General features: G+C 44.8%; 1 protein-coding gene across 5 annotated transcripts in view; it reads right to left on the bottom strand.

The window, feature by feature from the left end:
• TMEM241 (transmembrane protein 241) overlaps positions 1-27,811 on the bottom strand; it is a 123,855-nt gene that overhangs the window by 63,914 nt on the left and 32,130 nt on the right. For all 5 annotated transcript variants that reach the window (XM_027526007.1, XM_027526008.1, XM_027526009.1 and 2 more), the window contains 4 exons: positions 26,686-26,767; positions 8,739-8,816; positions 5,370-5,395; positions 659-710 (listed from right to left, as the gene is read on the bottom strand). In XM_027526007.1, coding sequence (XP_027381808.1) covers positions 659-710; positions 5,370-5,395; positions 8,739-8,816; positions 26,686-26,767 — 238 coding nt within the window. The remainder of the gene's footprint in view (positions 1-658; positions 711-5,369; positions 5,396-8,738; positions 8,817-26,685; positions 26,768-27,811) is intronic.

Raw genomic sequence — 27,811 nt, 5'->3', positions numbered from 1 at the left:
GATGACTCCTGGAGGTGGGGGTGGGTCCTCAGTGCCTAAGAAAGAAAAACTCAGGAAAACAAAGCGAAAATCACTGTGTAAGATAAGGCCCTTGGGATGAGAAAGTGAAAATGTTAGTCGGTCAGTCATGTCCGACTCTTCGAGACCCCATGGACAACAGCTTGTCAAGCTCCTCTGCCCATGGGATTTTTCTAGGCAAGAATACTGGAATGGGCTGCCATTGCCTCCTCCAGGGGATCTTTTCAACAAAAGGATCGAACCTGCGTCTCCCGTGTCTCCTGCATTGGTGGCAGATTCCTTACCTGCTGAGCCATTGGGAAGCCCCCTTGGGATGAGAGGGGAAAATCAATTTTGCCTCGGTGTGTGGGTCATTTGGGCTCGCAGGTCCTCCTAGCTGGTTCAGAGGGTGGACTGCCCCCATCACAGCACCCAGAGGTCTGAGCTCTGTGGGCCACCCTGCCACACACAGAGAGGTGAAGACCTGAGGGGAGGTGCTGGCCTGGCCAGTGGATCCCCTAGGCCCTGCCTGAAGTTTGCTTTTACATGTCTTTGCACAGGCCGGGGTCATACTGCTTCTCAAAGGAAGGACTCGGAAATTCTGCTCATCCAGGCAGGCTTCAGAGATACTTGAAGGCAAAGTGAGTCTACCTGAACTTACCTGCGAGTCGTTAAAGGGCAGGCACCCGGCAGCGGCCAGGAGGAAGAGGGCGCTGTGGAGAGGAGGTGAAAGACACAGTTTTACTGTCCAACATGAAGGGCGTCCCAGAGAGGGTGGAGGTGGAAATACACCCACTGGAGCTCGGGTGAAGCAGAGATCCTGGGAGACCACACCCAGCTGCCCTGCTCATCCTCTGAGCACCACATTATCTGTCTAGTTTTCAGTTGCGTGCTCTGCTGACACCAGACAGCTCCTTCTCTGGGGCTCAGTGAGCCATCTTCCCAGAGAGAAGCATTTGCAGGATATGTATAAAACCACAGCTGGCTCACTTGAGAACAACAGTGTATATATAGGAACTTCCCTGGTGGCCCAGTGGCTAAGAGTCTGTGCTTCCCATGCAGGGAGCATGGGTTGGATGGCTGATTGAGGAACTAAGATCCCACATGCCACATGTCGAGGCAAAAAAAAAAAAAGTGTACATAAAAGGAGATTTTTTTAAAACTACCGATCCCGACAAATACACTAGTAGAAAACTGGCCAGTGAAAGTGTTAGTCGCTCAGTGCTGTCCAACTCTTTGCAACTCCATGGACTACAGCTCACCAGGCTCCTCTGTCCGAGGGACTACAGCCCACCAGGCTTCTCTGTCCAAGGGATTCTCCAGGCAAGCACACTGGAGTGCATTGCCATGCCCTCCTCCAGGGGATCTTCCCAACCCAGGGATTGAACCCAGGTCTCCCACATTGCAGGCAGGTTCTTTACCATCTGAACCACCAGGGAAGTGGAAAATGTGGCGAAGCAGACTACAGTTTTGCTGCTTACCAATAAGAAAACACCGTGGAAAGCACATTACAATCTTATCAACTTACTCAAATAATCAAACTTAACATCTCCAGTAGTGGGACAGATCAATATCATGTGCCTCCTGATATGATGCACTGAGAAGGGTACAGTATCACTCATATGGTAGTATGCACGACCTTAAACTGAATCTCAGGGAAATGCTGAGACAAACCCAAATTCAGGGACAGTTCACAAAACAATGGGGTTACATGATTCAAAAATCTGAAGGCGATGAAAGGCAATAAAAAGCCGAGGAACTGTTCCAGATTAAAGGTTATAGTAAAAAAAAAAAAAAAAGATTAGGAAGAGACATGGCATCTTTGAGGGAGGTGAATACTACAAAAGAAAATGTCAGGATAATTGACCAAATTTGAACACCGACTCAATATTACATAACAGAATTATATGAGACATTAATTTTCTAAATGTAATCATTGCACTGTGGTTATACAAGAGCTTATTATCTTTAGGAGACACACTTTGAAGTATTTAGGGGTAGAGTCATAATCCCTGCAACATATCCTCAAATGGTTCAGAAAAAATAAGAGTAAGAATAATTATATGTATAATTATATAATAATTATATATATTTTGTGTGATACATATATTGTTGTTGAGTCGCTAACTCATGTCCGACTCTTTTGTGACCCCGTGGACTGCAGTCTACCAAGCTCCTCTGGCCATGGAATTCTCCAGGCAAGAATACTGGAGTGGGTAGCCATTTCCTTTTCCAGGGTATTTTCCTGGCCCAGGGATTGAACCTGCATCTCCTGCATTGGCTGAGGCGCTTTACTGCTGAGCCACCATGTGCATAGAGAGAGAGAGAAAGAAAGCAAATACAAAAAATGTTACCAATGAGTGAAACTAAATAAAAGGTATATGGGATTCATTGTAATACTCCTGCAACTTTTCTACCAGTTTAAACTTTTTTCCCAAATAAGGGAATTCCTTGGTGGTCAGTGGTTAGGACTCCAACTACTTTTACTGCCAAGGGCCCAGGTTCAATCCTTGGTCAGGAAACTAAGATCCTGCAAGCTGTTGGCACAGCCAAATAGTAATAATAATTAAAAATTTCAGTAGAAAAAAATCTCTTACACATACCAAAATATTTATGGATGTAACCCTACAGAGCCTGTGATTTGCTGAAATGAGACGCTGGGTGCAGGCTTAAGTTGAAACTGCTGAATCTCAGAGACGAGTCTATAGAAATTCATTTTACTATTTTTTTATTCATATATACATATAATGAGAAATTGCCATCATAAAGGCTTTTTAAAAAAAAATTCTTGCACAAAAAAGTAACATTGCCAATCACAGATATTTTCAAATTTTCTCATTCATTACAAAGTCGATTTGGAGTTATTTTTTGACTTAGAAATAAATGGTTTTTATGTGGTATTTGGGTTTCCTATACCAAAATACAGGAGAAGGCGATGGCACCCCACTCCAGTACTCTTGCCTGGAAAATCCCATGGATGGAGGAGCCTGGTAGGCTGCAGTCCATGGGGTCGCGAAGAGTCAGACACGACTGAGCGACTTCACTTTCACTTTTCACTTTCTTACATTGGAGAAGGAAATGGCAACCCACTCCAGTATTCTTGCCTGGAGAATCCCAGGGACAAGGGAGCCTGGTGGGCTGCCATCTATGGGGTCGCACAGGGTTGGACACGACTGAAGTGACTTAGCAGTAGCACCAACAGCAACAGCAGCATACCAAAATACCTTGCTCTCTATCTTGTCCCAGTCATTCTCTCCTCCTAAAGGAAGGCAGCAGAAAACACAAAACCCACATATCACATGCTCTTTCCCCCTCTTTCCATTTATGAGGCAATAGCATATTTAGAATTGGGTCCCTTCTGACCATTACATCAGGTGGCAAACAGCAAAAGGTCAAGGACATGAACAGGGGCAGTGAATACAGCATTTTCACCGTTAGGGGATTTTAGCGTGGGACATCTCACACCTATATATATTCTATGCATACTCAGTCGCTTCAGTCGTGTCCAACTCTTTGCAACCCCATGGGCTGTAACCCACCAGACTACTCTGTCCTTGGGATTCTCCAGGTAAGAATACTGGAATGGGTTGCCATGCCCTCCTCCAGGAGATTTCCCAACCCAGGGATTGAACCCACATCTCCTGTGTCTCCTTGCATTGCAGGCGGATTCTTTACCCACTGCGCCACCTGGCAAGCCATATATTCTGTACACGTATTGAATTCTGTATTACTTACATATATATGTAATACACGACAACAGGCTCTTCATAACTGAAGTACACTGGCAATAGTGATGCTAATCAGTTCTGTCCACACACCGTTCCCCCGAGTCCTCAATGGTGTCGTGACACACACGTGTACCCAACAGACTAGCCTGGCCAGCCCAGCCCGGAACAGGAGGACGGGCACAGGGGAAGCCTCGGAGCTGGGGCCTCAAGGCCTTGGGAAGGGCAGGATGACACGGCAGAGGTTCTCCACTCCAGCCTACCCACTCCTACAGTCTGGTCAACTTTCGAGGCACACAACAAATGACCTCAAGAAGACTCCCTGGCACCCGACTGCAGAGCAACTCAAGGCCAGGGTAAGGCGAGGGGAGGGAGGCTCACAGGGAGGCTTCCTGCGACTGCACGTGAACAGACAGGTTGCAGGTGGGGGGAGAGGCGGACCCTCAACGGCTTCAGTGTCTGCCTGCAGTGAACAGAAGGCTGTGGAGCGACAGTCCCCATTCTTTATGGCACAAGGGACCGGTTTCATGGAAGACAGTTTTTCCATGGACCAGGGTACGGGGATGGTTTCGGGACGATTCTAGCATATTGCAGTTACTGTGCGTTTTATTGCTATTATTATTACATCGGTCCCACCTCAGATCATCAGGCATTAGATCCTGGAGGTTGGGGACCCCTGCTTCCGATGCAAGACACTTCACCATCCACGATGAGTGTTAGAGCTCTCAAATAGACAGGCCCTTGGGACTGAGGGGAGAAGGGGGTCAGCCAGGTGTGGGATAGCCCAGGTTCCCACCAAACTTGGCCTTGAGCAACACCTGATTCCACCAGGCATCCATGAATGGGTTTTAATGCCTCTTTTTAACACCTGCTAATCTCTTAAACAAGAGGATGAGTCCTGACTGTGGGGTTTTTTTTTTTCCTTCTTCAAGTAGCAGCTTGTAATAAAGGCAAAAAAAAAGGAGATTGGATAAAAGCCCAGAAATAGCTGAAATAAAAAGGCCCAAATCCATGCATCAAAGCATTTCTGCTGATTTTCTATCTACAGGACTGAGGACTGAACTTCGCAGCTACTGCCGAGGAGACAGGAAGTCATCAGAGAATGAGGCACTCAGATCAGAATTTGTACAACAGGGGGCACAGGGATGGGTTGGGGGGGCGGGTCACTGTTCATGTTTCAACTGGAGACACTGAGAAATGGAGGGGTGTGCAGCCTGTCCACGGCCATGGTGCCGTGTGACCCAAGACCACGACTCAGATCCCTGGATGCACAGGTCAGTGCTTTTTCCACCGTGGGAATTCTTAAAAACTCAATAAACTGCAAACCTTATTTTTAAAACTTTAAGTTGTTTCCATTTTTCCACTTTCATTCTTCATCAGTATTGCGCAACTCAGCAAAATTCTGGGCATCGGTGGTTGAAACCTAGCACGGGTTGTTTTCCCCTTAGAAATAAAATATTTCAGAAAAAAAAAAGGAAGTAGATTTTTGAATAAGACATGAAATAGGGATATACGAGTGTTTGTAAGAAATTCCTCTGTTAACTCTCAAGTATGAATCATCAACAGACGGTTTCTGATCAGAGTTTAAAATCAGGTTAAATCTTCTATTTTAGAGGTTTGTGGACCTGGGTTTTTTTTTAAACTTACCTACAAATCTTTGGAGGAGAAGTTTTCTGTATGAAAATAAAAAGACAGCATTAATCTTAAAAAAAATTTTTTTTTGTTCTCCTTAAAAGAAAATATTTAGATCAAGAGGCACATAAATTATGAATAAGTTTATTGGGGTCTTAACAAGTTGCCGCACTTCAGTATTTATTGAGGCTTTTTCTGCTTGGACCAAATGAAGGATGACTCAGAGGTCCAGAGGTGAGTCACTTCTGGATGAGTAGTTTTACCACTCTCACCATTAGAACTCTGTTTACCCACAAAAAAGCACAATGCCGCCGCGCCCAAGCCTTCAAATATCTCACGCGCCATGAAAAGGAGACAGAAATCGATGTATCCTGTGCAGGAAAAGCAATCAGGCTCTGGTTCAACTTCTATTCCACTCTGTCTCTTTAAATTTTCCTTTCATTAATCCAGCTCTGACTCTGAGCAGCGCTATAAATTCTCTGGTATGATGTGTAAATTAGGAAACAGAAAAAAAGGACCAGGGACATTTGATTCCACCCCTAGAGAGAAGGAAAAGAGGGCAGATTGGGGAAATTGGAACTTGGCGTTTAAAGCTCCCTGAAATGAAGAAACAAAGAAATTCTAACACAGACTTCACCTTTATTACTTCCTTTTTTTATTACTTTAAGGGAATTAGGCCTTGGCACTTGGGAAGAAATCTCTAGCAGGGAGAAGCATAGATTTTTCTACATTTGATAAGGAAAATGGCCAGGTAAGAGTTTATTTCTGTACATTTCAAAAGGATTATTTTGCTAGTTGAGGACAAACTACAGTTTTGGGATTTTTTCCTTCCTCCGGCTCAAAGTGTGAAGTATGACCATATTATTCAAAAGTGAAGCACGGCTTCCCTGGTGGCTCAGAGGTAAAGAGTCCATCTGCCAGTGGAGGAGACAGGGGTTCGATCCCTGATCCGGGAAGATCCAACGTACAGGGGAGGAACTAACGATTGAGTCTGTGCTTTAGAGCCCGGGAGCTGCAACTGCTGAAGCCCTCGAGTCCTAGTGTCTGTGCTTCCCAACAGGAGAAGGAACTGCAATGAGAAGTCCATGCACTGGAACTAGAGAGTCGCCCTCGCTCTCCACAGCTAGAGAAAAGGTCAGAGCAAAGCAGACCCAGCACAGGTAAAATTAAATAAATAAGTCATACTGTAACAGTGACACGCTTAAAAGGTACGAACTTCCACTTATTCTGAAATGAGCAAGTGCTGACGATGTAATGTACAACACACTGCCTATAGTTAACAACAGTCTCTTGCCTATTTTGGAAGTTGTTAAGAGAGTAGATCTTAAAATTCTCATCACAAGGAAAAACAATGTTGTAACTATGCATGGTGACAGATGTTAACTAGAGTTACTGTGGTGATCATTTCAAAATATACACATTGAATCATTATCCTGAACACCTGAAATGAATATAATTTTATCTTTCAAGTATATCTCAATTTTTTTTTTTAAAGAAGGTAAAGCACTGGCAAGAGAATTTTGTGACCTGCTGTGAAGGCTCTCCTAAGTTTTCACGCGTGACTAAATCACCCGGTTGGTACTGGTTTAATGAACGCGAGACGTCTGTGTACAGAGCAGTGGCTCCCGTCTTTAGCTCCTTTGTTCCCTCTCATCTTTGTGGAACCCGCCTCAGCAGTCCAAAAGGCGAAGCGGACCTGGACTCCACTGCCCCCTGGTGGACACTCGAATCCCTTCGGCCCCAGAAGGATGGCACGCAGACGTGACCCGGCTCCCACCTGAATAACTGCGGGCAACTTGGGAAAGCCTGTCACTAACAGATTCTGAGCTAAACATAGCCGACATCTCCAGAGTTTGGAGGAAGAGTAGGAATGAAGATGAGAATGAAAGGGATGCTCAGGACTTCTCTGGCGGTCCAACAGTTAAGACTCCGAGCTTCCAATGCAGGGGCGTGCACCCACGTAAGTGCTCAGTGGCTCAGTCATGTCTTTAAGAGCAGAAACTATGTCTCTTGTTCATGACTGTAGACCCAGGGCCTGGCAGGGCAGCCACACACCCAGGGATGTAGAAATATTCACAGAGTGAATGGGGCGGGGTGTGAGAAGAGGTTTCCTGACAGATCAGAGGAGAGAAACATCAAGATATGGTCTAGGAAAACGGAGAAGTTTAGCTGTGGCTGAAATTTCTAAGGCCAGACAGATGGACGGGGCCCAGGTGGTGAAGGGCTTTGCATGCCTCCAGGTAGGTTCTGGGCAGTCCTGAAGAGCTGTATGTGGGGAACATGATCCGATCTGTGTGTCAGAAAGGTCCCTTGGAGTGTGTGGAGTGGCCTTGGGCACAGGAAGGCCGCCTCTCTTCCCGGCACGCCTATAAAAAGTGTGTTGCCTGAATGACCCACTAGCCTCTCTCGAGTTTGAGTTCCAAAATTTTGATGGAAGTCATTTGAAACAGGCAGATATTAGGAAAAAGAGGCACCAACCTAAAAGCACCACTGGGCATCCCCGGTGGCTCAGTAGTGAAAAATCTGCCTGTCAGTGCAGGAGACAGGGATTCAATCCCTGATCCAGGAAGATCACGTGGAACAACTGAGCCCACGCTCCACGACTATTGGTCCTGTGCTCTAGAGCCTGGGAGCCACAACTACTGAAGCCCTAGGGCCTGTGCCCCGCAACAGGAGGAGTCATCGCAATGAGAAGCCTGGGCACCGCAACTAGCGAAGAGCCTCACAGAAACAAAGACCCACACAGCCGAAGATCAAATAAAATTATTAAAAAATAAAACTCCCGCTCATAATATTAAAAATCATAGCTCATGAGTACCAAGCACCTACTGTGTGCCAGAAAGTGTTGGGAGCACCAAGCAGTTGCTAGGGTCCTCCTGCAACTCTTGGGTGAGTGACATTTCTCTCCCCTTTGCACAGATGGAGGCCCAGAAGGTGAGGGAAGCTAGCTGTTCAGGTGGTGGAAGGCAGAGCTGGGGTGAGGAAGAAAAGTTTTCCCCAGGGTGGGCTAAAGCTCCCAGCACCCTATGGGAAGCTTGCCATCAATTTCCTCGTGGTGCTGGGATGCGGTGGGGTAATGCCCATTCCCCCACCCCACCCCCCCAGGCCCACAGGCATTTCTACCTCAGCCCCCCAAGCCCTGGTTCATCGCTGGCCTGGAGGTGAGTTCCGTTCAGACCCATAAGCATCCCCATGTATGCTGGGTGACCTGAAGGGATGTCGAAACCGTGGTCCTTGAAATTAATTAATGACCACCATCAGGCAGCCTTGACTGGAAACAGATGGCAGGAAAAAGGCAGGCTCTAACCTGGGCAGTACATAAAAAGCATGTCTTTGAAATTTCAAGCAAGGGAAGTGAAACTAGCCTTTTGCGTAATCATTTACCTCTTTCCGAAAACACTTCTGGTGCCCACAGATGATAACTTCGGCTGCATTATGCAAAGTGAGAAACACAGGAATGGCCTGAAAGAAAACAAAGGAATAAGCATGAAAATATTTCTTTGATCTCATAATTACATAATTCTTGATGTCTGCTTCAAAATAAAAGATCTGTGGGAACTGCTGGCATTCACATAGCTACTCCTCTCCAGCAAAAACTCTTCTGCGTGGATCAGCACTCTTGTTGCTGGCTTGATACTCGGTAGGTGTAGAGACTCCCTTCCTATGGGTTTTCTCATCACTTATTAAGCACTTACTGTGTGTCGGGCACCGTGCCAGGTGTAGGGGACACATCCTGTGAACAGCTGCACACGTAACAGATAGGCTGTCTCTCTAGAGGTGAGAGCTCTGACCAGATGCACAGAAAGGCATAACCAACCCAGCGTGGGCAGAGCACGCCTTCTTGAGGAAATGAAGCCCAAAGTCTAAACAGGAACAGAATGATGAACTAGAATGAGCCCAGCAAAAAGAGACAAGGTGGGAGAGGGCTGGAGGCAGAGGAGCACACGAGAGTCCAGAGGATCAAGGCAGCCCACTTTCTCGGGGAACTGGGGGGAGTTGAGTGGGGTGGAAATAGTGTGGAAGGGGGAAGTGGGGGAAGGGAAGGTGAGGCAATAATCATATCAAGGAGTCAGGATCATCCTGAGGACCAGAGGAGATGCTAAAGGGTTTAAAGCCCAAGTGACATGATTGCATCTGCATGTTTATAGGAACTTGGGCTGCTGGGTGCAGGAGAAGAGACAGAGATGATTACAGAAGTTTAGTGGTGTGGCAGATTGAAAATCGACCCTCAAAACTCTAGCCGCAGGACTTCTATCGTGGTCCAGTGACTAAGACTCTGTGCTCCCAATGCAGGGGACCTGGGTTCAATTCCTGGTCAGAGAACCAGATCCCATATGGCACAACTAAGGATCCTGCATACCGCAATGAAGATTGAGGAGGCTGTGTGCTGCAACTAAGACCCAGCACAGCTGCATACATACTAAAACGTATCACTTCAGTTCAGTTCAGTTGCTCAGTCGTGTCCGACTCTTTGTGACCCCATAAATCACGGCACACCAGGCCTCCCTGTACATCACCAACTCCCGGAGTTCACTCAAACTCATGTCCTTGAGTCGGTGATGCTATCCAGCCATCTCATCCTCTGTCGTACCCTTCTCCTCTCCTGCCCCCAATCCCTCCCAGCATCAGGGTCTTTTCCAATGAGTCAACTCTTTGCATGAGGTAGCCAAAGTATTGGAGTTTCAGCTTTAGCATCAGTCCTTCCAATGAACACCTAGGACTGATCTCCTTTAGGATGGACTGATTGGGTCTCCTTGCAGTCCAAGGGACTCCCAAGAGTCTTCAACACCACAGTTCAAAAGCATCAATTCTTCGGCGCTCAGCTTTCTTCACAGTCCAACTCTGACATCCATCCATGACCACTGGAAAAACCACAGCCTTCACTAGACGGACCTTTGTTGGCAAAGTAATATCTCTGCTTTTGAATATGCTATCTAGGTTGTTCATAACTTTCCTTCCATGGAGTAAGCGTCTTTTATTTCATGGCTGCAATCAGCATCTGCAGTGATTCTGGAGCCCAGAAACATAAAGTCACCTACTGTTTCCCCATCTATTTCCCATGAAGTGATAGGACCGGATGCTATGATTAGTTTTCTGAATTAGTTTTCTGAATGTTGAGCTTTAAGTCAACTTTTTCACTCTCGTTTTTCACTTTCATCAAGAGGCTTTTTAGTTCCTCTTCACTTTCTGCCATAAGGGTGGTGTCATCTGCATATCTGAGATTATTGATATTTCTCCCGGCAATCTTGATTCCAGCTTGTGCTTCTTCCAGCCCAGCATTTCTCATGATGTACTCTGCATATAAGTTAAATAAGCAGGGTGACAATATACAGCCTTGATGTACTCCTTTTCCTATTCGGACCCAGTCTGTTGTTCCATGTCCAGTTCTAACTGTTGCTTCCTGACCTGCATATAGGTTTCTCAAGAGGCAGGTCAGGTGGTCTGATATTCCCATCTTTCAGAATTTTCCACAGTTTGTTGTGATCCACACAGTCAAAGGCTTTGGCATAGTCAATAAAGAAGAAATAGATGTTTTTCTGGAACTCTCTTGCTTTTCCCATGATCCAGCGGATATTAGCAATTTGATCTCTGGTTCCTCTGCCTTTTCTAAAACCAGCTTGAACATCTGGAAGTTCACGGTTCACATATTGCTGAAGCCTTGCTTGGAGAATTTTGAGCATTACTTTACTAGCATGTGAGATGAGTGCAACTGTGTGGTAGTTTGAGCATTCTTTGGCACTGCCTTTCTTTGGGATTGGAATGAAAACTGACCTTTTCCAATCCTGTGGCCACTGCTGAGTTTTCCAAATTTGCTGGCATATTGAGTGCAGCACTTTCATAGCATCATCTTTCAGGATTTGAAATAGTTTAACTGGAATTCCATCACCTCCACTAGCTTTGTTCGTAGTGATGCTTTCTAAGGCCCACTTGACTTCACATTCCAGGATGTCTGGCTCTAGGAGAGTGATCACATCATCATGATTATCTGGGTCATGAAGCTCTTTTTTGTACAGTTCTTCTGTGTATTCTTGCCAGCCACCTCTGCTTAACATCTTCTGCTTCTGTCAGGTCCTTACCATTTCTGTCCTTTATCGAGCCCATCTTTGCATGAAATGTTCCCTTGGTATCTCTAATTTTCTTGAAGAGATCTCTAGTCTTTCCCATTCTGTTGTTTTCCTCTATTTCTTTGCATTGATCACTGAGGAAGGCTTTCTTATCTCTCCTTGCTATTCTTTGGAACTCTGCTTTCAGATGCTTAAATCTTTCCTTTTCTCCTTTGCTTTTCGCTTCTCTTCTTTTCACAGCTATTTGTAAGGCCTCCTCAGACAGCCATTTTGCTCTTTTGCATTTATTTTCCATGGGGATGGTCTTGATCCCTGTCTCCTGTACAATGTCACAAACCTCCATCCATAGTTCATCAGGCACTCTATCAGATCTAGTCCCTTAAATCTATTTCTCACTTCCACTATATAATCATAAGGGATTTGATTTAGGTCATACCTTAATGGTCTAGTGGTTTTCCCCACTTTCTTCAATTTAAGTCTGAATTTGGCAATAAGGAGTTCATGATCTGAGCCACAGTCAGCTCCCGGTCTTGTTTTTGCTGACTGTATAGAGCTTCTCCATCTTTGGCTGCAAAGAATATAATCAATCTGATTTCGGTGTTGACCATCTGGTGATGTCCATGTGTAGAGTCTTCTCTTGTGTTGTTGGAAGAGGGTGTTTGCTATGACAAACACAGGTGTGAGAGGTGTGTTCTCTTGGCAAACTCTATCAGCCTTTGCCTTGCTTCATTCTGTACTCCAAGGCCAAATTTGCTGTTCCCCAGGTGTTTCTTGACTTCCTAATAATAATAAAAAGGACATCTTTTTTGGGTGTTAGTTCTAAAAGGTCTTGTAGGTCTTCAGAGAACCATTCAACTTCAGCTTCTTCAGCATTACAGGCTTGGATTACTGTGATATTGAATGGTTTGCCTTGCAAATGAACAGAGATCATTCTGTCATTTTTGAGATTGCATCCAAGTACTGCGTTTCGGACTCTTTTGTTGACCATGATGGCTACTCCATTTCTTCTAAGGGATTCCTGCCCACAGTAGTAGATATAATGGTCATCTGAGTTAAATTCATCCACTCCAGTCCATTTTAGTTCACTGATTCCTAGAATGTCGACATTCACTCTTGCCATCTCTTGTTTGACCACTTCCAATTTGCCTTGATTCATGGACCTGACATTCCAGGTTCCTATGCAATATTGCTCTTTACAGCATCGGACCTTGCTTCTATCACCAGTCACATCCACAACCGGGTATTGTGTTTGCTTTGGCTCCATCCCTTCATTCTTTCTGGAGTTATTTCTCCACTGATCTCCAGTAGCATATTGGGCACCTACCAACCCGGGGAGTTCCTCTTTCAGATTCCTATCATTTTGCCTTTTCATACTGTTCATGGGGTTCTCAAGGCAAGAATACTGAAGTGGTTTGCCATTCTCTTCTCCAGTGGACCACATTCTGTACATATAAATACATACAAATACATATAAACACATAAAATAGGTCTTAAAAAAAAACTATACCGAAGTCCCAAGCCCTAGGATTTGTGAAAGTGACCTCATACAGTAAAACAGGGCCTTTGCAAATGTAATTAAATGGAGAATCTGGAGATGGAGCGAACACCCTGGATGATCCAGGTGGGTCCCAAATACAAACACACGTATCCTCCTAAGAGAGAAGCAGAGATGTGACACACACAGAGAAGAGGCAATGTGGCCCAGAGGCAGAGACAGAGGGATGCAGCCACAAGCCAAGGCATGTCAGCAGCCACCAGAAATCGGAAGAGGCGAGGACCGGATTCTCCCCAAGAACCTCTGGAGGGAGCATAGCCATTTCAGAACCCTGGCCTCCAGAACTGGGAGAGAATAAATTTCTGTTGTTTTAAGTCACCAAGGGAAGTAGTCATTTGTCACTGTAGCTACAGGAAACTAACAGAAGGAATCACCAGACGGTGGCCTGAACCTGGTAGTGGCTGTGGAGATGGAGAAAAGTGGACACAAGAGGGAAACATTTAGGAGACTGGAGTCAATGGTGGAACAACTGGGATCAACACTGTACCCCCTCCCCCAAAAAGGGGGAGAGGGAGAAGATATTTAAAAAATATAACACTTCAGTGGAACAAACCTAGGTGGCATATTAAAAAGCAGAGACATCACTTTCCCAACAGAGTTCCATATAGTCAAAGCTAGGGTTTTTCCAGTAGTCATGGACGTGAGAGTTGGACCATAAAGAAGGCCGAGCACCAAAGAACTGATGCATTCAAATTGTGGTGCTGGAGAAGACTCTTGAGAGTCTCTTGGACAGCAAGGAGATCAAACCAGTTGATCATAAAGGCAATCAGTCCTGAATATTCATTGGAAGGACCGATGCCGAAGCTGAAGCTCCAACACGTTGGCCACCTGATGTGAAGAGCCGACTCACTGGAAAAGACCCTGATGTTGGGAAAGACTGAAGGCAAAGGGAGAAGGGGGCAGCAAAGGATGAGATGGTTAGATAGCCTCACCGACTCAATGGACATGAATTTGAGCAAACTCTGGGAGATGGTGAAGGATGGGGGAACCTGGCATGCTGCAGTCCATGGGGTTGCAAAGAGTTGGACACAACTTAAAGACTGAACAACAAGCAGTGGGCTGTCAAGATACACAGAGTACCCACTGTACACTGACTATTGCTGGGCTGTTTGCTAAGAACAGCAGTCTTTCCTAATTTGACAGATGATCTTGACAAGGCCAGGGGAGGGATTGAAGGGTGAGGGATATTTGCTATTATCTTTGTTGTTGCCAATGGTGATGTTTCCTGGAAAGCAAAAGAAAATCAAGACTATGCATGGGTTTTGGCATCAGCCTGGGTTTCAGGCTCCAGCTCCACCATCTGCTCACGGAGCAGGGCGCTTATCCAAACAGTTTGCTCCTCTGTAGTATAAGGATAACAATACCTACAACCCGAAGCTATTGGGAGGAAGGGTGGAAGCCATGCAGGAGCCCCGCATGCAGGCTGTCAACGTTAACGGGCACCAAGCCTACAGTGAGCTGAGTGGACCCTGAGCTGAGAGGACCCTGAGCTGAGAAACTGTTCCCACTTCAAGGCCCCTTAAGTGGGTCTTTAAGCAGATGCTACTGCCCTATCACTTCCATATGGATTTATTCTTTATCTTTGGGGAAGATATTTTTACCTTGTCATTAAGACTTTTATAATTTTATAGCTCTGCCCTATTTTAGTATTTTGTTCTAACTCACACTGTTTCGTTTCATTCTGAGCTCTTGCCTTACATTTTTCTTCCTTTTTTTAATGTTTTCTACTCTTTTTCATTAAAAGTTCAACTCAACTCTTTTTTCCCTTTAAAATCATAATTATTTCCTATGTTTTTCATGTCTTTTGTGCTTCTTTTGATTCCTCTTAAGCTTTTATGTTTTCTATTATGTTTTATGTATTTTAAGATTACTAGAGATTTTCTAAATTGGCCTCATCCATTAGGTTCATGTTGGGAAAACTTGGGCCCTGGCCTTCTAGGTCTGAGCCTAAGAAGACAGAACAGAAAATCTTTAGGTTAATCCTGTGGTACATGACAGTGAAAATTAAGACCTGATCCCTGGGTCAGGAAGATCCCCTGGAATAAGAAATTGGATCCCACTCCAGTATTCTTGCCTGGGAAATCCCATAGACAGAGGAGTCTGGCAGGCTACAGTCCATGGGGTCACAAAGAGTTAGACAAGACTGAGTGAGCACACAACAACAAGACCTGATTTTAAATGTTTTTGCCTCCTTGACTATAAAATCAGAAAGGAGATGAGATTTAGGGTTGACTCAGAGTCGGACACGACCGAGCGACTTTCACTTTCACTAGATTCTAACTCTAGACCTCAAAGAGGTTTTATTTTCTCAACTGTCGAGAGGTTCCTCCATCGCCCTAGCAGAATCTGAGCAGATTCTGTAAAAGGATCTATCTGTACATATAGAACTGATCTTAAAGTTCACTAATAATAGGTACCAACAATGTGTTCAGCACAGTGCTAATTATTTTAATTGCATTCTCTTATTTAAATCATCTCTCAACAACTTTATCCACAAATGCTGTTACCCTAATTTACGGACAAGGAAACTGAAGCTCTGGGTGATGGGGCAGCTTGCTGGTGAGTTCACAGCTGCTTCAGGGTGGGACTCCGGGATTCCAGCCGAGTAATGGCAAAGCCCACACTCCCAGCCTTGATGTTTGTTGTTCTTTAGTCGCTAAGTCATGTCTGACTCTTCTGTGATGCCATGGACGGTAGCCCACCAGGCTCCTCAGTCCATGGGATTTCCCAGGCAAGAATATTGGAGTGAGTGGTCATTTCCTTCTCCAGGGGATCTTCCCAACCCAGGGATAGAATCCATGTCTCCTGCATTGGCAGGCGGGTTCTTTACCACTGAGCCACCAGGGAAGCCCCATCCTCGAAGTTATAGGATCCAGGTTATGGCAAGCTCCCAGTATAAGCATCCTGGATCCACACCTGAACAAAGTCCAATACAACTGTGTATTGTTCCCAACTCTGCCAGTCTGTGTCCTCCAGTGATAAAACTGCTATGATCTAAAACGATGACGTTGACATAAACTCCATGCCACTCTTTAAAGGGACATCATCCATTTCTACTTTAAAATGGTCTAATCTGAATTTCTCAAGCCGTTTTTCTTGACTGAGGAGCTAGCAGACTTTAGAAACAGTAACTCTACCATTGACTTTTATAGGCCTCCAAAGAGATCTATCAAGAATAATATTAAGGCAATCTGCAACTTATAATTACTGACTTTCCCTTGGCCTCCACCTCTGTGTACCAAGCCTTCGTCTGAACTATGTGATTAGTTCAAGAGACCCCAGTGACCAATTATTTCAGAAAACCTGCCCTTTACAGGCTGAAGTTCAGCAGACTTACTTTTGTGAAATCAGATAAAAGTTGTGAGAAATGAGGACTTCCCTGGCTGTCTAGGGGTTAAGACTCCTTGCTTCCACTGCAAGGGCCATGGGTTTGATTCCTGGTCGGGCAACTAAGGTCCCACAAGCCACATGGTATGGCCAAAAAAAAAGTTCTGAGAAATGATAATAATAATAACAGTCAAGATACCCTGAATGCTTCCTGTGTGCCAGACTCCGTTCTAAATGTTTTTACATATTGAATCATCATAATAACCCTTTGAGAGAAATACTAATAACATCCCTATTATACAGATGAGGAAATGGAGGGATATACTTTGATTCTCTTTTTTAACCTGCCTCTTAATAATCTGAAACCACTTTTAGACAATCTAGACACTAGCTTGCTGCTAAAGAGAACAGAAAATCAAGTCTGTTCTTCCACACTGTCAAGGCGCTAGGAATGGCCTCAATAACAAAAGGTCCCACCATCTTTCATTAGGAAAAATGGCCTAAGATCAATTACCATGAAACCCAAATCATCATTTTTAACATAAAACGTAATTGACCAAATTCAACTGCACTGCAGTCCAATTCGTTTCATGACTCAGGGGCACAATTTGCAACTAATTTATTCTTGGAGTCCACTCATTTAAAATTCAACATTTTGTCCATGCACGGTTGCAAATTTTTCTCTGGCTGTAAAAAGACATCAGTAACTTTTACTTCAAATTTTTCATTATTCCCATGCTTCCCAGAGTGGAATTTTCAAGCCTTGATTGTTGTTTGTTCAGGTGTTGGGACTGACTTAAAACAGTTTTCTATGGAAAGCCCTGGCCCTGTCCACAGGCACGGCCTTGGGTCCCTCTGCAGGAGTGTGGATGGCTCGCTTAGCCAAGCTGTGGGTTGGCTTCTTAGTTTTGTAGACCATCAATCCTACCTTCAATTTGGGTGTGTGTGACTTCAATCTACAATATATTATAGAATAATTAATTGCCAGGCTCTTGCCAAAGAATATACCTTTGAACATTTGGCTGCCTAGTTTTTTATAAAAATCATGCCTGCAGAAATAAATGTTCCTAAAGGAAAGGAGCCAGATCATTGGAGAGCAGCAGTTTTAACCCCAGAGAACTATTCCTACTGAACCATGCTGTCATTATGCTACCAACAGACTAGGAATCCCAGAAACTAGGTTACCATTGGGTTTATTATAAGGATGCGACTGAAGACCCTACGTGGCTCATCGTACCCTTAATGAGGACTAAGTAACTGAGAGTCCAATGGGTAAAGAATCTGCCTATGATGCAGGAGACACAGGAGATGCAGGTTTGATCCCTGGGTTGGGAAGAGTCTCTGGGGAAGAAATGGCAAGCCACTTCAGTATTCTTGCCTGGGAAATGCCAGGGACAGAGAACCCTGGTGGATTATACAGTCCACTGGGTCACAAAGAGTTGGACACGACAGCACAGAGAACACAGAAGGAATTGAGAGCAAAGAAGGACACTGCATTTCCTCAGCAATAGCTTGCATTTATCTTACAAGCATGGAGAGTCTTGTAACTTCTTTACTTCGCTGCAAAAAGATAAAGAGCTAAAACCAAGGCCCAATTATATTTGTTTCATAAGATATCATAGCATAAATTTCTATGTGCTAAGTCTCTCTCTGGCCTTCTATTTCCCTTGATCTAGATTTCTTTTATTTTTTCCATTTTAAGATTTTACTTTATTTTTTTAAATTGGAGTATAATTGCTTTACAATGTTGTATTAGTTTACAACAACAGGAATCAGCTATATGTATAGATTTCTTTTAAAATCTCTTCATAAGAAATGCTTATCTTACCAACTCTACCCTAATGTAAAATAAAACTTAGGGACTTGCCCCAGTGGTCCAACAGTTAAGAATCTGCCTTGCAATGCAGGGGATGAGGGGTTGATCCCTGGTCGAGGAACTAAGATCCCAAGTGCCATGGAGTAACTAAGCCTGTACGCCACAACTAGAGTCCACCTGCTGCAACTAAGACCCCATGCAGCCAAAAACTAAATTAATTAATTTTTAAATAAACTTAAATTTTAAAAAGAGGCACAAACTACCATATATAAAACATACAAGAAACAAGTATATATTGTACAGGGACTTCCCTGGTGGCTCAGTCGGTAAAGAGTCTACCTGCTATGCAGGAGACGTGGGTTTGATCCCTGGGTCGGGAAGATTCCCCTGGAGAAGGAAATGGCAACCCACTCTAATATTCTTGCCTGGGAAATCCCATGGACAGAGGAGCTTGCTGGGCCACAGTCCATAGGGTCACAAAAGGTCAGACATGACTGAAGCAACCTACCACACACGCACACACAGAAAGCAGAACAACTACACAGCTCCTCTCCCCTTCTCCCCACTCCATCCTGATAGGCTCATCTCCTTGGTTTGTTATGATTTAGGGAGGAAAGAGGGTAAGCATTGTACTGCTTTCTTTTTTAAAAATAATGTTATTTATTTATTTGGCTGTACAGGGTCTTAGCTGTGGCATGCAGACTTCTTAGTTTCAGCACGTGGGATCTAGTTCCCTGACCAGGGATCGAACCCTGTCCCCTGCAAGTCTTAACCACTGGACCACCAGGAAAGTCCGAGGCATTGCAGATGAACCACTATCGTCGGACAGTCTTGAGTCTGCATCTCTGATTTTTGTAACATCTACCAGTTGGTGACCTTCACCAAATCTGCATCTCAGTTTCCTCCTCTGTAAATGGGAGTAATTAAGTCCAACTTCATATGTCATGAAGGTTGGCAACAGGAAGTGCCTGGCTCACATATATAACACTGAATATTCACAATGGTTGTTTCCACGGTGAGTTGTGTGTCTCTCATGGATTCCCCTATAAATTCTTCAAGGTCAGGTAAGTGTGTGTGCTCAGACTCTGCAACCCCTTGGACTATAGCCTGCCAGGCTCCTCTGTCCATGGGATTCTCCAGGCAAGAATACTGGAGTGGGTTGCCATTTCCTCCTCCAGGAGATCTTTCTGACCCAGGGATCAAACCCGCATCTCTTGTATCTTCTGCACTGGCAGGCAGATTCCTTACCACTAGCGCCACCTGGGAGTCCCCTCAAGGTCAGGAACCAGGTCTTATTCCTCATTAAGCCCCCAGTAGTAGACTCCCCAATAAATATTTGCTGAATGGAGAGCCACAAAAATAATCTCCCTGCCTTAATTCTATCATCTGGTTGTGAGTTTGAGGTGGAAAAATCAATAAAGAATGTCCCCATCTTGATTTTGCAGAGTGAAGTCAGCTTCCTCTCAGGAGCTATACATCAGAAAAAAGGCTTCAAAGTCTTGTTGGATAAAGGAGGCCTTTATGGAGCAAAGCAACTCCGTAAGTGTTTTGCATAACAACACGCCCACGGATTTTAACTGAGTGCTTTCTCCCCCAATTCCTCGTGGATCCATGAAACTGACAGCTTGGCACCAGCATGTTGACGCCTGTTTTCCATCTAACACAAGCTGTACAAGTACCTCGTGTTTCATCCACTCTGTTGTAGATTTTTAAGCAACTATGTAAAAACAAAAAACTCAGAAAACAAAGAAAAGACGCTGGGTTATTTCACTAAAAAAGAAAAAAAAATAAGTGTCTCCTTTCTGTCTTCCTCCTCCTCTAACCGAGTGTATTTGGTTTGGGGTTGTTTCTCTTTGCTTGGAGTTTGAAATGCAGCAGCTTCTTTCTGCCCATGAAAAAAATCTGTGTTCTAGGTCAGGGCCATTCAAATGCAGTCCCCTCAGAAGAAAAGGAGCTCCAGGGAATTCCCTGGCAGTCCAGTAGCTAAAGACTCTGCTCTCCCAATGCAGGGGGCACGATCAGGGAACTAGATCCCACATGCTGAAACTGAGATCAAAGATCTCTCACTTTGCAACTAAGACCCAGAGCACTCAAAAAAAAAAAAAAAGACAACTATAAGGAGCTCACACAGAGAATGTAAGTCAGTGCACTACTTCCTTCTTCAAAAAGTATGGCTATGAAAAAAAAAAGTCAGCTCAACTAAACAACGTGTTTAGTGCCAAGCTTGATGTTCACTCTGGCACAGTCTCCTTAGGGCCAGGTAACAAGAGCTCTTGATGAAAGTGAAAGAGGAAAGTGAAAAAGTTGGCTTAAAGCTCAACATTCAGAAAACTAAGATCATGGTGTCTGGTCCCATCACTTCATGGCAAATAGATGTGGAAACCGTGGCAGACTTTATTTTTGGGGGGCTACAAAATCACTGCAGATGGTGACTGTAGCCATGAAATTAAAAGATGCTTACTTCTTGGAAGAAAAGTTATGACCAACCTAGACAGCATATTAAAAAGTAGAGACATTACTTTGCCAACAAAAGTCAAACCATAGTCAAAGCTATGGTTTTTCCTGTGGTCATGTATGGATGTGAGAGTTGGACTATAAAGAAAGCTGAGAGCCAAAGAATTGATGCTTTTGAACTGTGGTGTTGGAGAAAACTCTTGAGAGTCCCTTGTGAAAGGTTGTTGTTGAATCACGCGAATACACCAGGATTCTTGGCCCCCGGAGGAGAAGAATTCAATCCGGGGCCAGAGACGAGGCTTGATCGCTCAGAGCTTTTGTGTAATAAAGTTTTATTAAAGTATAAAGGAGATAGAGAAAGCTTCTGACATAGGCATCAGAAGGGGGCAGAAAGAGTACCCCCCTGCTAGTCTTTAGCTGGATGTTATATAGTCACTAGCAGTCTGTTAATGAAAGAAAGGAATGTCTTAAAATTCAGAATGGCACCAGGCCCCTCACCCAAAAGATGTATTTTGGGATAATCTTGGCACCAAATGGTTTATCCTGGGCCATAAAATGATTAACTTGAATCTTGAAGAAGGGCAGACCACCATACAAATAGTTTCATTTACATAGATTAGGGGAACAATATCCATACTGGTTTGTCAAGTAGGTTCTGGGCCAAGAGGCGGAACCGACTTGGAGACAGAGTTTGGGGTAAAGGCATAGTACATTAGCATAGCTTAAGACGAACATTTTCATAAGAAAAAGGCATTGGTTATCTCTAGGCTCGAGAATAGCTAACTTCAGGCGAAACTGGGTGTCATTATGGCAACACAGTATTTTAAGAGAAACCTCCCTTTAAATTTGTATAGAGAAGGAAAAAATATTGCTAGTTTGTTTCCTCCTGCCGCTTAAGAGAGATAAAAATGTCTGACACTTGCAGGCTATTTCCTCCATTTGGAGACCCTTGGCCTTCCTGCCTGTTACCCTCTCATTTTCATCGACTCCAGTCCCCAGGTCCTGGTCTACAAAGACTGTGAAAAGTTTGTCCTTTCTTCCTCCTTAAGAATTCCAGACCCCTCTCTCCTTGGGGACCCCTAGATTTCCTATCAACCTGCCTAGGAAATGACTCTCTCACTTGGACTGCAAGGAGATTCAACCAGTCCATCCTAGAGGAGATCAGTCCTGAGTGTTCACTGCAAGGACTGATGTTGAAGCTGAAACTCCAATACTTTGGCCACCTGATGCAAAGAACTGACTCATTGGAAAAGACCCTGATGCTGGGAAATACTGAAGGTGGGAGGAGAAGGGGACAACAGAGGATGAGACAGTTGGATGGCATCGCTGACTCGATGGACATGAGTTTGGGTAGACTCCAGGAGTTGGTGATGGACAGGCAGGCCTGGCGTGCTGCAGTCCGTGGGGTTGCAAAGAGTCAGACACAACTGAGCGACTGAACTGAACTGAACTGAACTGAACAAGAGCTCACAGGCCGTTACCACCTGTGGACTATGCACTTCAAGAGGCACTGTTCCAGATTAGAGAGCTCTCCGTGTGCCTGAGACATACAAGACTGACATTTACAATGGACTTCTGAGGGTTTATTGGCTACCTCATCTCCTGATCTCTTTCTTTGATGAAACACTGCAATATTGAGGATGTGCCTCATTCTTATCAGTCTATGGGTGTGGGTGGGGATCCTGTGTGACCAGGGCTGGCCAAATAGTGTTCTCAGTCTTTCCAGTCACAGTGAATGGTTCAGGGAAGACATGAACCAGGGCCGACCAATCAGCATAACTCCATCCTGGTTAGTTTTTAGTTTTTAGACCTGGGATGGGCAGTGTCCCTAACTGATGCAATCAGAATGAATCCCGGAAATTATGCAGAAGCTGCAAGGAAGACAGTCTTGTTCCACTAGACTTGAAGTTGTGAGGATGTGAGCCTGGAATCAACAAGACTCAGGAGGGGAAAGCTGAACTGTGAGATGAAGCAAAGATAGAGCAGAACTGACAGACAGACAGCATCTGGATTCTGAGTAGGTCATTGGAATCTCTCAATCAGTTCAGTTCAGTTCAGTTGCTCAATTGTGCCTGGACTCTTTGTGACCCCATGAACTGCAGCACACCAGGCTTCCCTGTCCATCACCAACTCCCAGAGTCCGCCCAAACCCATGTCCATTGAGTCAGTGATGCCATCCAACCATCTCATCCTCTGTCGTCCCCTTCTTCTCCTGCCTTCAGTCTTTCCCAGCATCAGGGTCTTTTCCAATGAGTCAGCTCTTCGCATCAGGTGGCCAAAGTATTGGAATTTCAGCTTCAACATCAGTCCTTCCAATGAACACCCAGGACTGATCTCCTTTAGGAAGGACTGGTTGGCTCTCCTTGCAGTCCAAGAGACTCTCAAGAGTCTTTTCCAACACCACAGTTCAAATCTCTCAATCAAGCCATGCCTAAAGCAGTTTCTACCTGATGACTTTTCATTAATGTAAACCAGGAGATTTCCCCTTTGCTTAGACCAGTTGGTGAGCTTTCTAACACTTGCAATCATAAGAGTCTCAAGTTTGTGCAAGACTATTATACCCTGGGCTCATTTGAAAATCCACATACACTGACCCTAAAAAGACAAATCAGAAAAGGTGAAAGGTGGGGAGTCAGAAGAGCTTCCCATTAGGTGGAGAAAGCCTTGGTACCTCCCCACACCTAAGTTCCTTCCTCTGTTGGGTGATTAACATCTGCCTCACCTGTCAGGTGACTGGCAGAGCCACATAGAAAGATACAAAGGAAATCACTCCAGAAACATATGAAAAAGCACTGTACAATCAAAAAACTGTTATCATTATTAACACGACAACTTACTTATTCAAACTTCAGAATTCTGGCATCCATAACTATCCAGAGCCTACAAAAAATTTTAAAAGCTTTTGTACAACTATAGATTTTTTTTTTCCCCCAATCAACTCCTATACTCTGTGGTTGGAGAAGCAGCTCCCCCTACAGGCCAGAGGGCATAAAGTGAGGCCACAGACCCGAGGAGCTCGACCCCATCAAAAGGGGCAGCGGTGAGCCAACCTGGCCCCTATTCCAGATCAGCACCCACCAATGCGGTGTGGTGGCTCACTTCTTAGGTCAGTTGGGCTGTTCTCTCTCCCATCTCACACAACATCCCATTTACTCAAGCTTATGAATCATGAAAGAAAAATGATGATTTCATTTAGAAATTACCAGTACTAATTCTCAACCACTATTTTGCAACCTCGGAGTTGTCCTAACAACACTATCATTATCCAGACAGGCAGATTTTGTTTGTTTTTGAGAGCTACCATAAAACGTTTTCCTATCTGACTTCTAAGGACCCAGCACAACAATAAACTTTACATTAAAAAACAATATTGTTTTGGAACTTCCCTGGCGGTCTAGTGGTTAAGATTCCATGCTTCCAATACAGGAGGGCGCAGATTCAACTCCTGGGAGAGGACTAAGATCCCACATGCAACACAGCATGGCCAAAAAAAAAACACCTAAATTATTTGGAGAAGCATCATGGCTTAGGTAGTGATGACCGCTCCCAACAAGTCTGAACCTCTTCAGCCTCTCCCCCAGGAGACCATCGCAGTTGGCCAACCCTCTGATCCTTGGCAGGCTTCCCTGGTAGCTTAGCTGGTAAAGAATCTGCCTACAATGCAGGAGATTCTGGTTCAATTCTTGAGTTGAGAAGATGCCCTGGAGGAGGGATAGGCTACCCACTCCAGTATTCTTGGGCTACCCTGGTGGCTGGTGGTTTAGATGGTAAAGAAAGTGAAAGTCGCTTAGTCACGTCTAACTCTTTGCGACCCCATGGACTATACAGTCCATGGAATTCTGCAGGCCAGAATACTGGAGTAGGCAGCTATTCCCTTCTCCAGGGGATCTTCCCAACCCAGGGATCAAACCCAGGTCTCCTGCATTGCAGACAGATTCTTTACTAGCTGAACCACCAGGGAAGCCCAAGGTTCAATCCCTGGGTTGGGAAGATCCCTTGGAGGAGGGCATTGCAACCCACTCCAGTATTCTTGCCTGGAGAATCCCCATGGACAGAGGAGCCTTGTGGGTTTCGTCCATAGGATCAAAAAGTGTTGGACACAACTGAGCGACTAAGCATACACACTGTTCCTTGGTAACCATGTGTGATTGAAAGGCCATGATCAAAAATGCCAATATGAGGACTTCCCTGGTGGTCCAGTGGCTAAGACTCCACGCTCCCAATGCAGAGGCCCAGGATCAGGGAGCTAGATTCCACATGCCAAACTTAAAGAGTTCGCATGATGGTGATTTAGTTGCTAAGTGGTGTCTGGCTCTTGCAACCCCATGGAGTGTAGCCCAACAGGCTCCTCTGTCCATGGGATTCTCCAGGCAAGAATACTGGAGCAGGTTACCATTTTCTTCTCCAGGGGATCTTCCTGATCCAGGGACTGAACTCGAGTCTCCTGCATTGCAGGCAGATTCTTTACTGAATGAACCACCAGGGAAGCCCTAAGAGTTCGCATACCGCAACTAAAGATCCCAGATGCTGAAACTAAGACCCTGCACAGCCCAATAAATAAATATTTTTTTAAAATAATCATTTTTTAAATGCTGATATGCCAGAGGAGATGCAATCGGACTTAGCGGAGTGTGCTACTCAGGCATTGGAGAAATATAATACAGAGAAGGACATTGCTGCCCAGATCAAGGAGTCTGACAAGAAGTACAACCCCACCCGGCAGAGCATCACGGGGAGGAACTTTGCTGGTTATGTGACACATGAAACCAAACACTTCATTGACTTCTACCTGGACCAAGGGGCCACTTTCTGGTTCAAATCTGGTTTAAAGCATGGACTGGGCCACATACCCAGTGATCCATCCAAAAACAAGGACTGCAGCCTAAATTCCAAATACCAGAGACTGAAATCTTCAGTCTTGCTTAAGGGAACACCTCGATCTCTGAACCTTTATTGTGTTGTTTTGCCCAGAACATTCTCTGTACTAGTTTGTTGCGGTTATACTGCAATTAGCAAAATAGCTTACATCTGTATTTATTTTCTATTCCATACCTCTCTGCCCCATGTTTTTTTCTCCTCAAAATCCATTCCTTTATAGAAATAAATCTGTTGGAGAAGTATGCATTTAAAACAGAAAACTAAATTGTGTGAAAAGTTTGCATTTTTCCAACATTGGAATACAAGCATTTTCTGATAGATAAAAACAGCAATTAGGGGATTAAAAAGGGAAGAGGCCTTAATACCGTTCCTGATTTTTAAGCCACATTTTGACTCCCTGGTCAATAGTGATATTTGTGGGCTCTCTTTTGGTGGCATAATAAATTTCTGGAGTTCCACATACTATATAATGTAACTGGAAGGAATCTGTTCCTCACAGTAGCCTCCTTTGAGGAGCTCAATTCTTGGGGCTGGGTGGGAGGACAGAATGAACACTTGTTTCACTAGGGTCCACGTGTCGTGGGCATCAATTTCATGCCAGGCATGTGCACCCACGAGTAAGCCCAGTGCGCTCAGGCGGCATTACTGATGGGCGGGGTCATGGTCCCTGGAAGTAAGGAGCAGACTGAGCCCACCCTCCCTGCTCCCAAGGACAGCCTGCATCCACACAGAGCAGGCTCCACAAATAGCCCTGCTCTGTCTTTCTGGTCTCCACCTGCATCTCTCTATTTTGTAACACAAGTCTGTCTTCCCTGTTATGTGTGTGTATGTGTGTTAGTCCCTCAGTAGTATCTGACTATGATCCCAAGGACTGTAGCCCGCCAGGCTCCTCTGTCCATGGGATCTCCCAGGCAGGAATACTGGTGTGGGTTGCCATTTCCTTCTCCAGGGGATCTTCCTGACTCTGGGATCGAACCCAGGTCTCCTGCATTGCAGGCAGATTCTTTACCATCTGAGCTATAGGGAAGTCCCTTCCCTGTTACATGGTTCCCTTCAAGTCAGGAAGAGGGGGTAAAAGGCTCCACATTGGCCTCAGCCCCAAGACTAGTTCTCCAATCTAGCTGTACCATCATTAAAGCTGATTCTCTATCCACTATTGATCCGAGGTGCAACCAGTTAAAAGGCAAAGAGGAAGATGAGAAAAGGACTGTCCCCCTCAAAGCCTCTCACACTTACCAGTCTGGATAGCGCTCTGGAACCGGCATAGATGATACCCACAAATAGCACCGAAGCAGGAAGCCATGTCAAAACATCAGATCTGGAAAAGAGGGAAGAGGCCATCATATTTCTGTCCGAAAGCCCTCCCTGGAAGATATGACCCTCCCACACGCCAAATACAGCACCCGTGGTCGTCTAAGCATCCCCAGGCGACTGGTGAAGCCCGACACGGTCTGTATCATCAAGCAGGATGGAGGCTGACCTAAGCATTCTGCCTACAGCCCATCACTCAGCCAATGATGTGGCATTACTGGCCCCACAATCAGCCACAGACAAGCTGGAGATAGAAAAAGGCTTCCTGCAGGTTGGGAGACAGAACAGACCTGATTTTTTTTTAAAGACCAGGGAACATTATTCTTTGAAATTTAAGTAGTCAGATGCTTTGAACCCATACCAAATTCCTTTTAATTTTTTTAAAAAGCTATTTACCTAGCAAAGGGCTTCCCTGATGGCTCAGTAAGTAAAGAATGTGCCTGCGATGCGGGACACATAAGAGATGCAAGTTCAATCCCTGGGTTGGGAAGATCCTCTGGAGGAAGAAAATGGTAATCCACTCCAGTATTCTTGCCTGAAAAATCCCATGGACAGAGAAGCCTGGCAGGCTACAGTCTATGGGGTCACAAAGAGTCAGACACAACTGAGCTACTAAGCACACACACACCTACCAAGGTACCAAACGGCTCCATCGAACCACGAAAGGAGCCACAGTGTTAAAGGGTGGAATTGAAACGAGTGCTTGAACTTGAGCTGGGTGGCCAGGTGCTGAGCCTCAACAGTTAACCTGGGATACCAGTTCAAGAAATCTCTAAGGACTTCTCAAGGGCACATTTCTTCAGTTACATTGTGGCCACACCAAGAACTGTGTTTTCAACTCAGCTGAGGGTCTTGCTCTCCTCAAGAAAAGCAAAATCCTAGGCTTTACATAGAGCACACATCACTGAGAGTGCAACTTGCTTTCCCCATTAGTTACAAATGCATTCAGTTTGCTAATGCAAGTTCCCAGAGTCATTCTAATAATAAATATGAATTAATGAAAGCATTCCTGCAGGATATAACATAATAATCCCAAGTAACTCAATGAACT

Source organism: Bos indicus x Bos taurus, chromosome 24, assembly GCF_003369695.1.
Source record: "Bos indicus x Bos taurus breed Angus x Brahman F1 hybrid chromosome 24, Bos_hybrid_MaternalHap_v2.0, whole genome shotgun sequence".
NCBI lineage: Eukaryota > Metazoa > Chordata > Mammalia > Artiodactyla > Bovidae > Bos > Bos indicus x Bos taurus.
The sequence above is the reverse complement of the archived record's forward strand: the minus strand, read 5'-3'. Positions and strand labels throughout refer to the sequence as shown.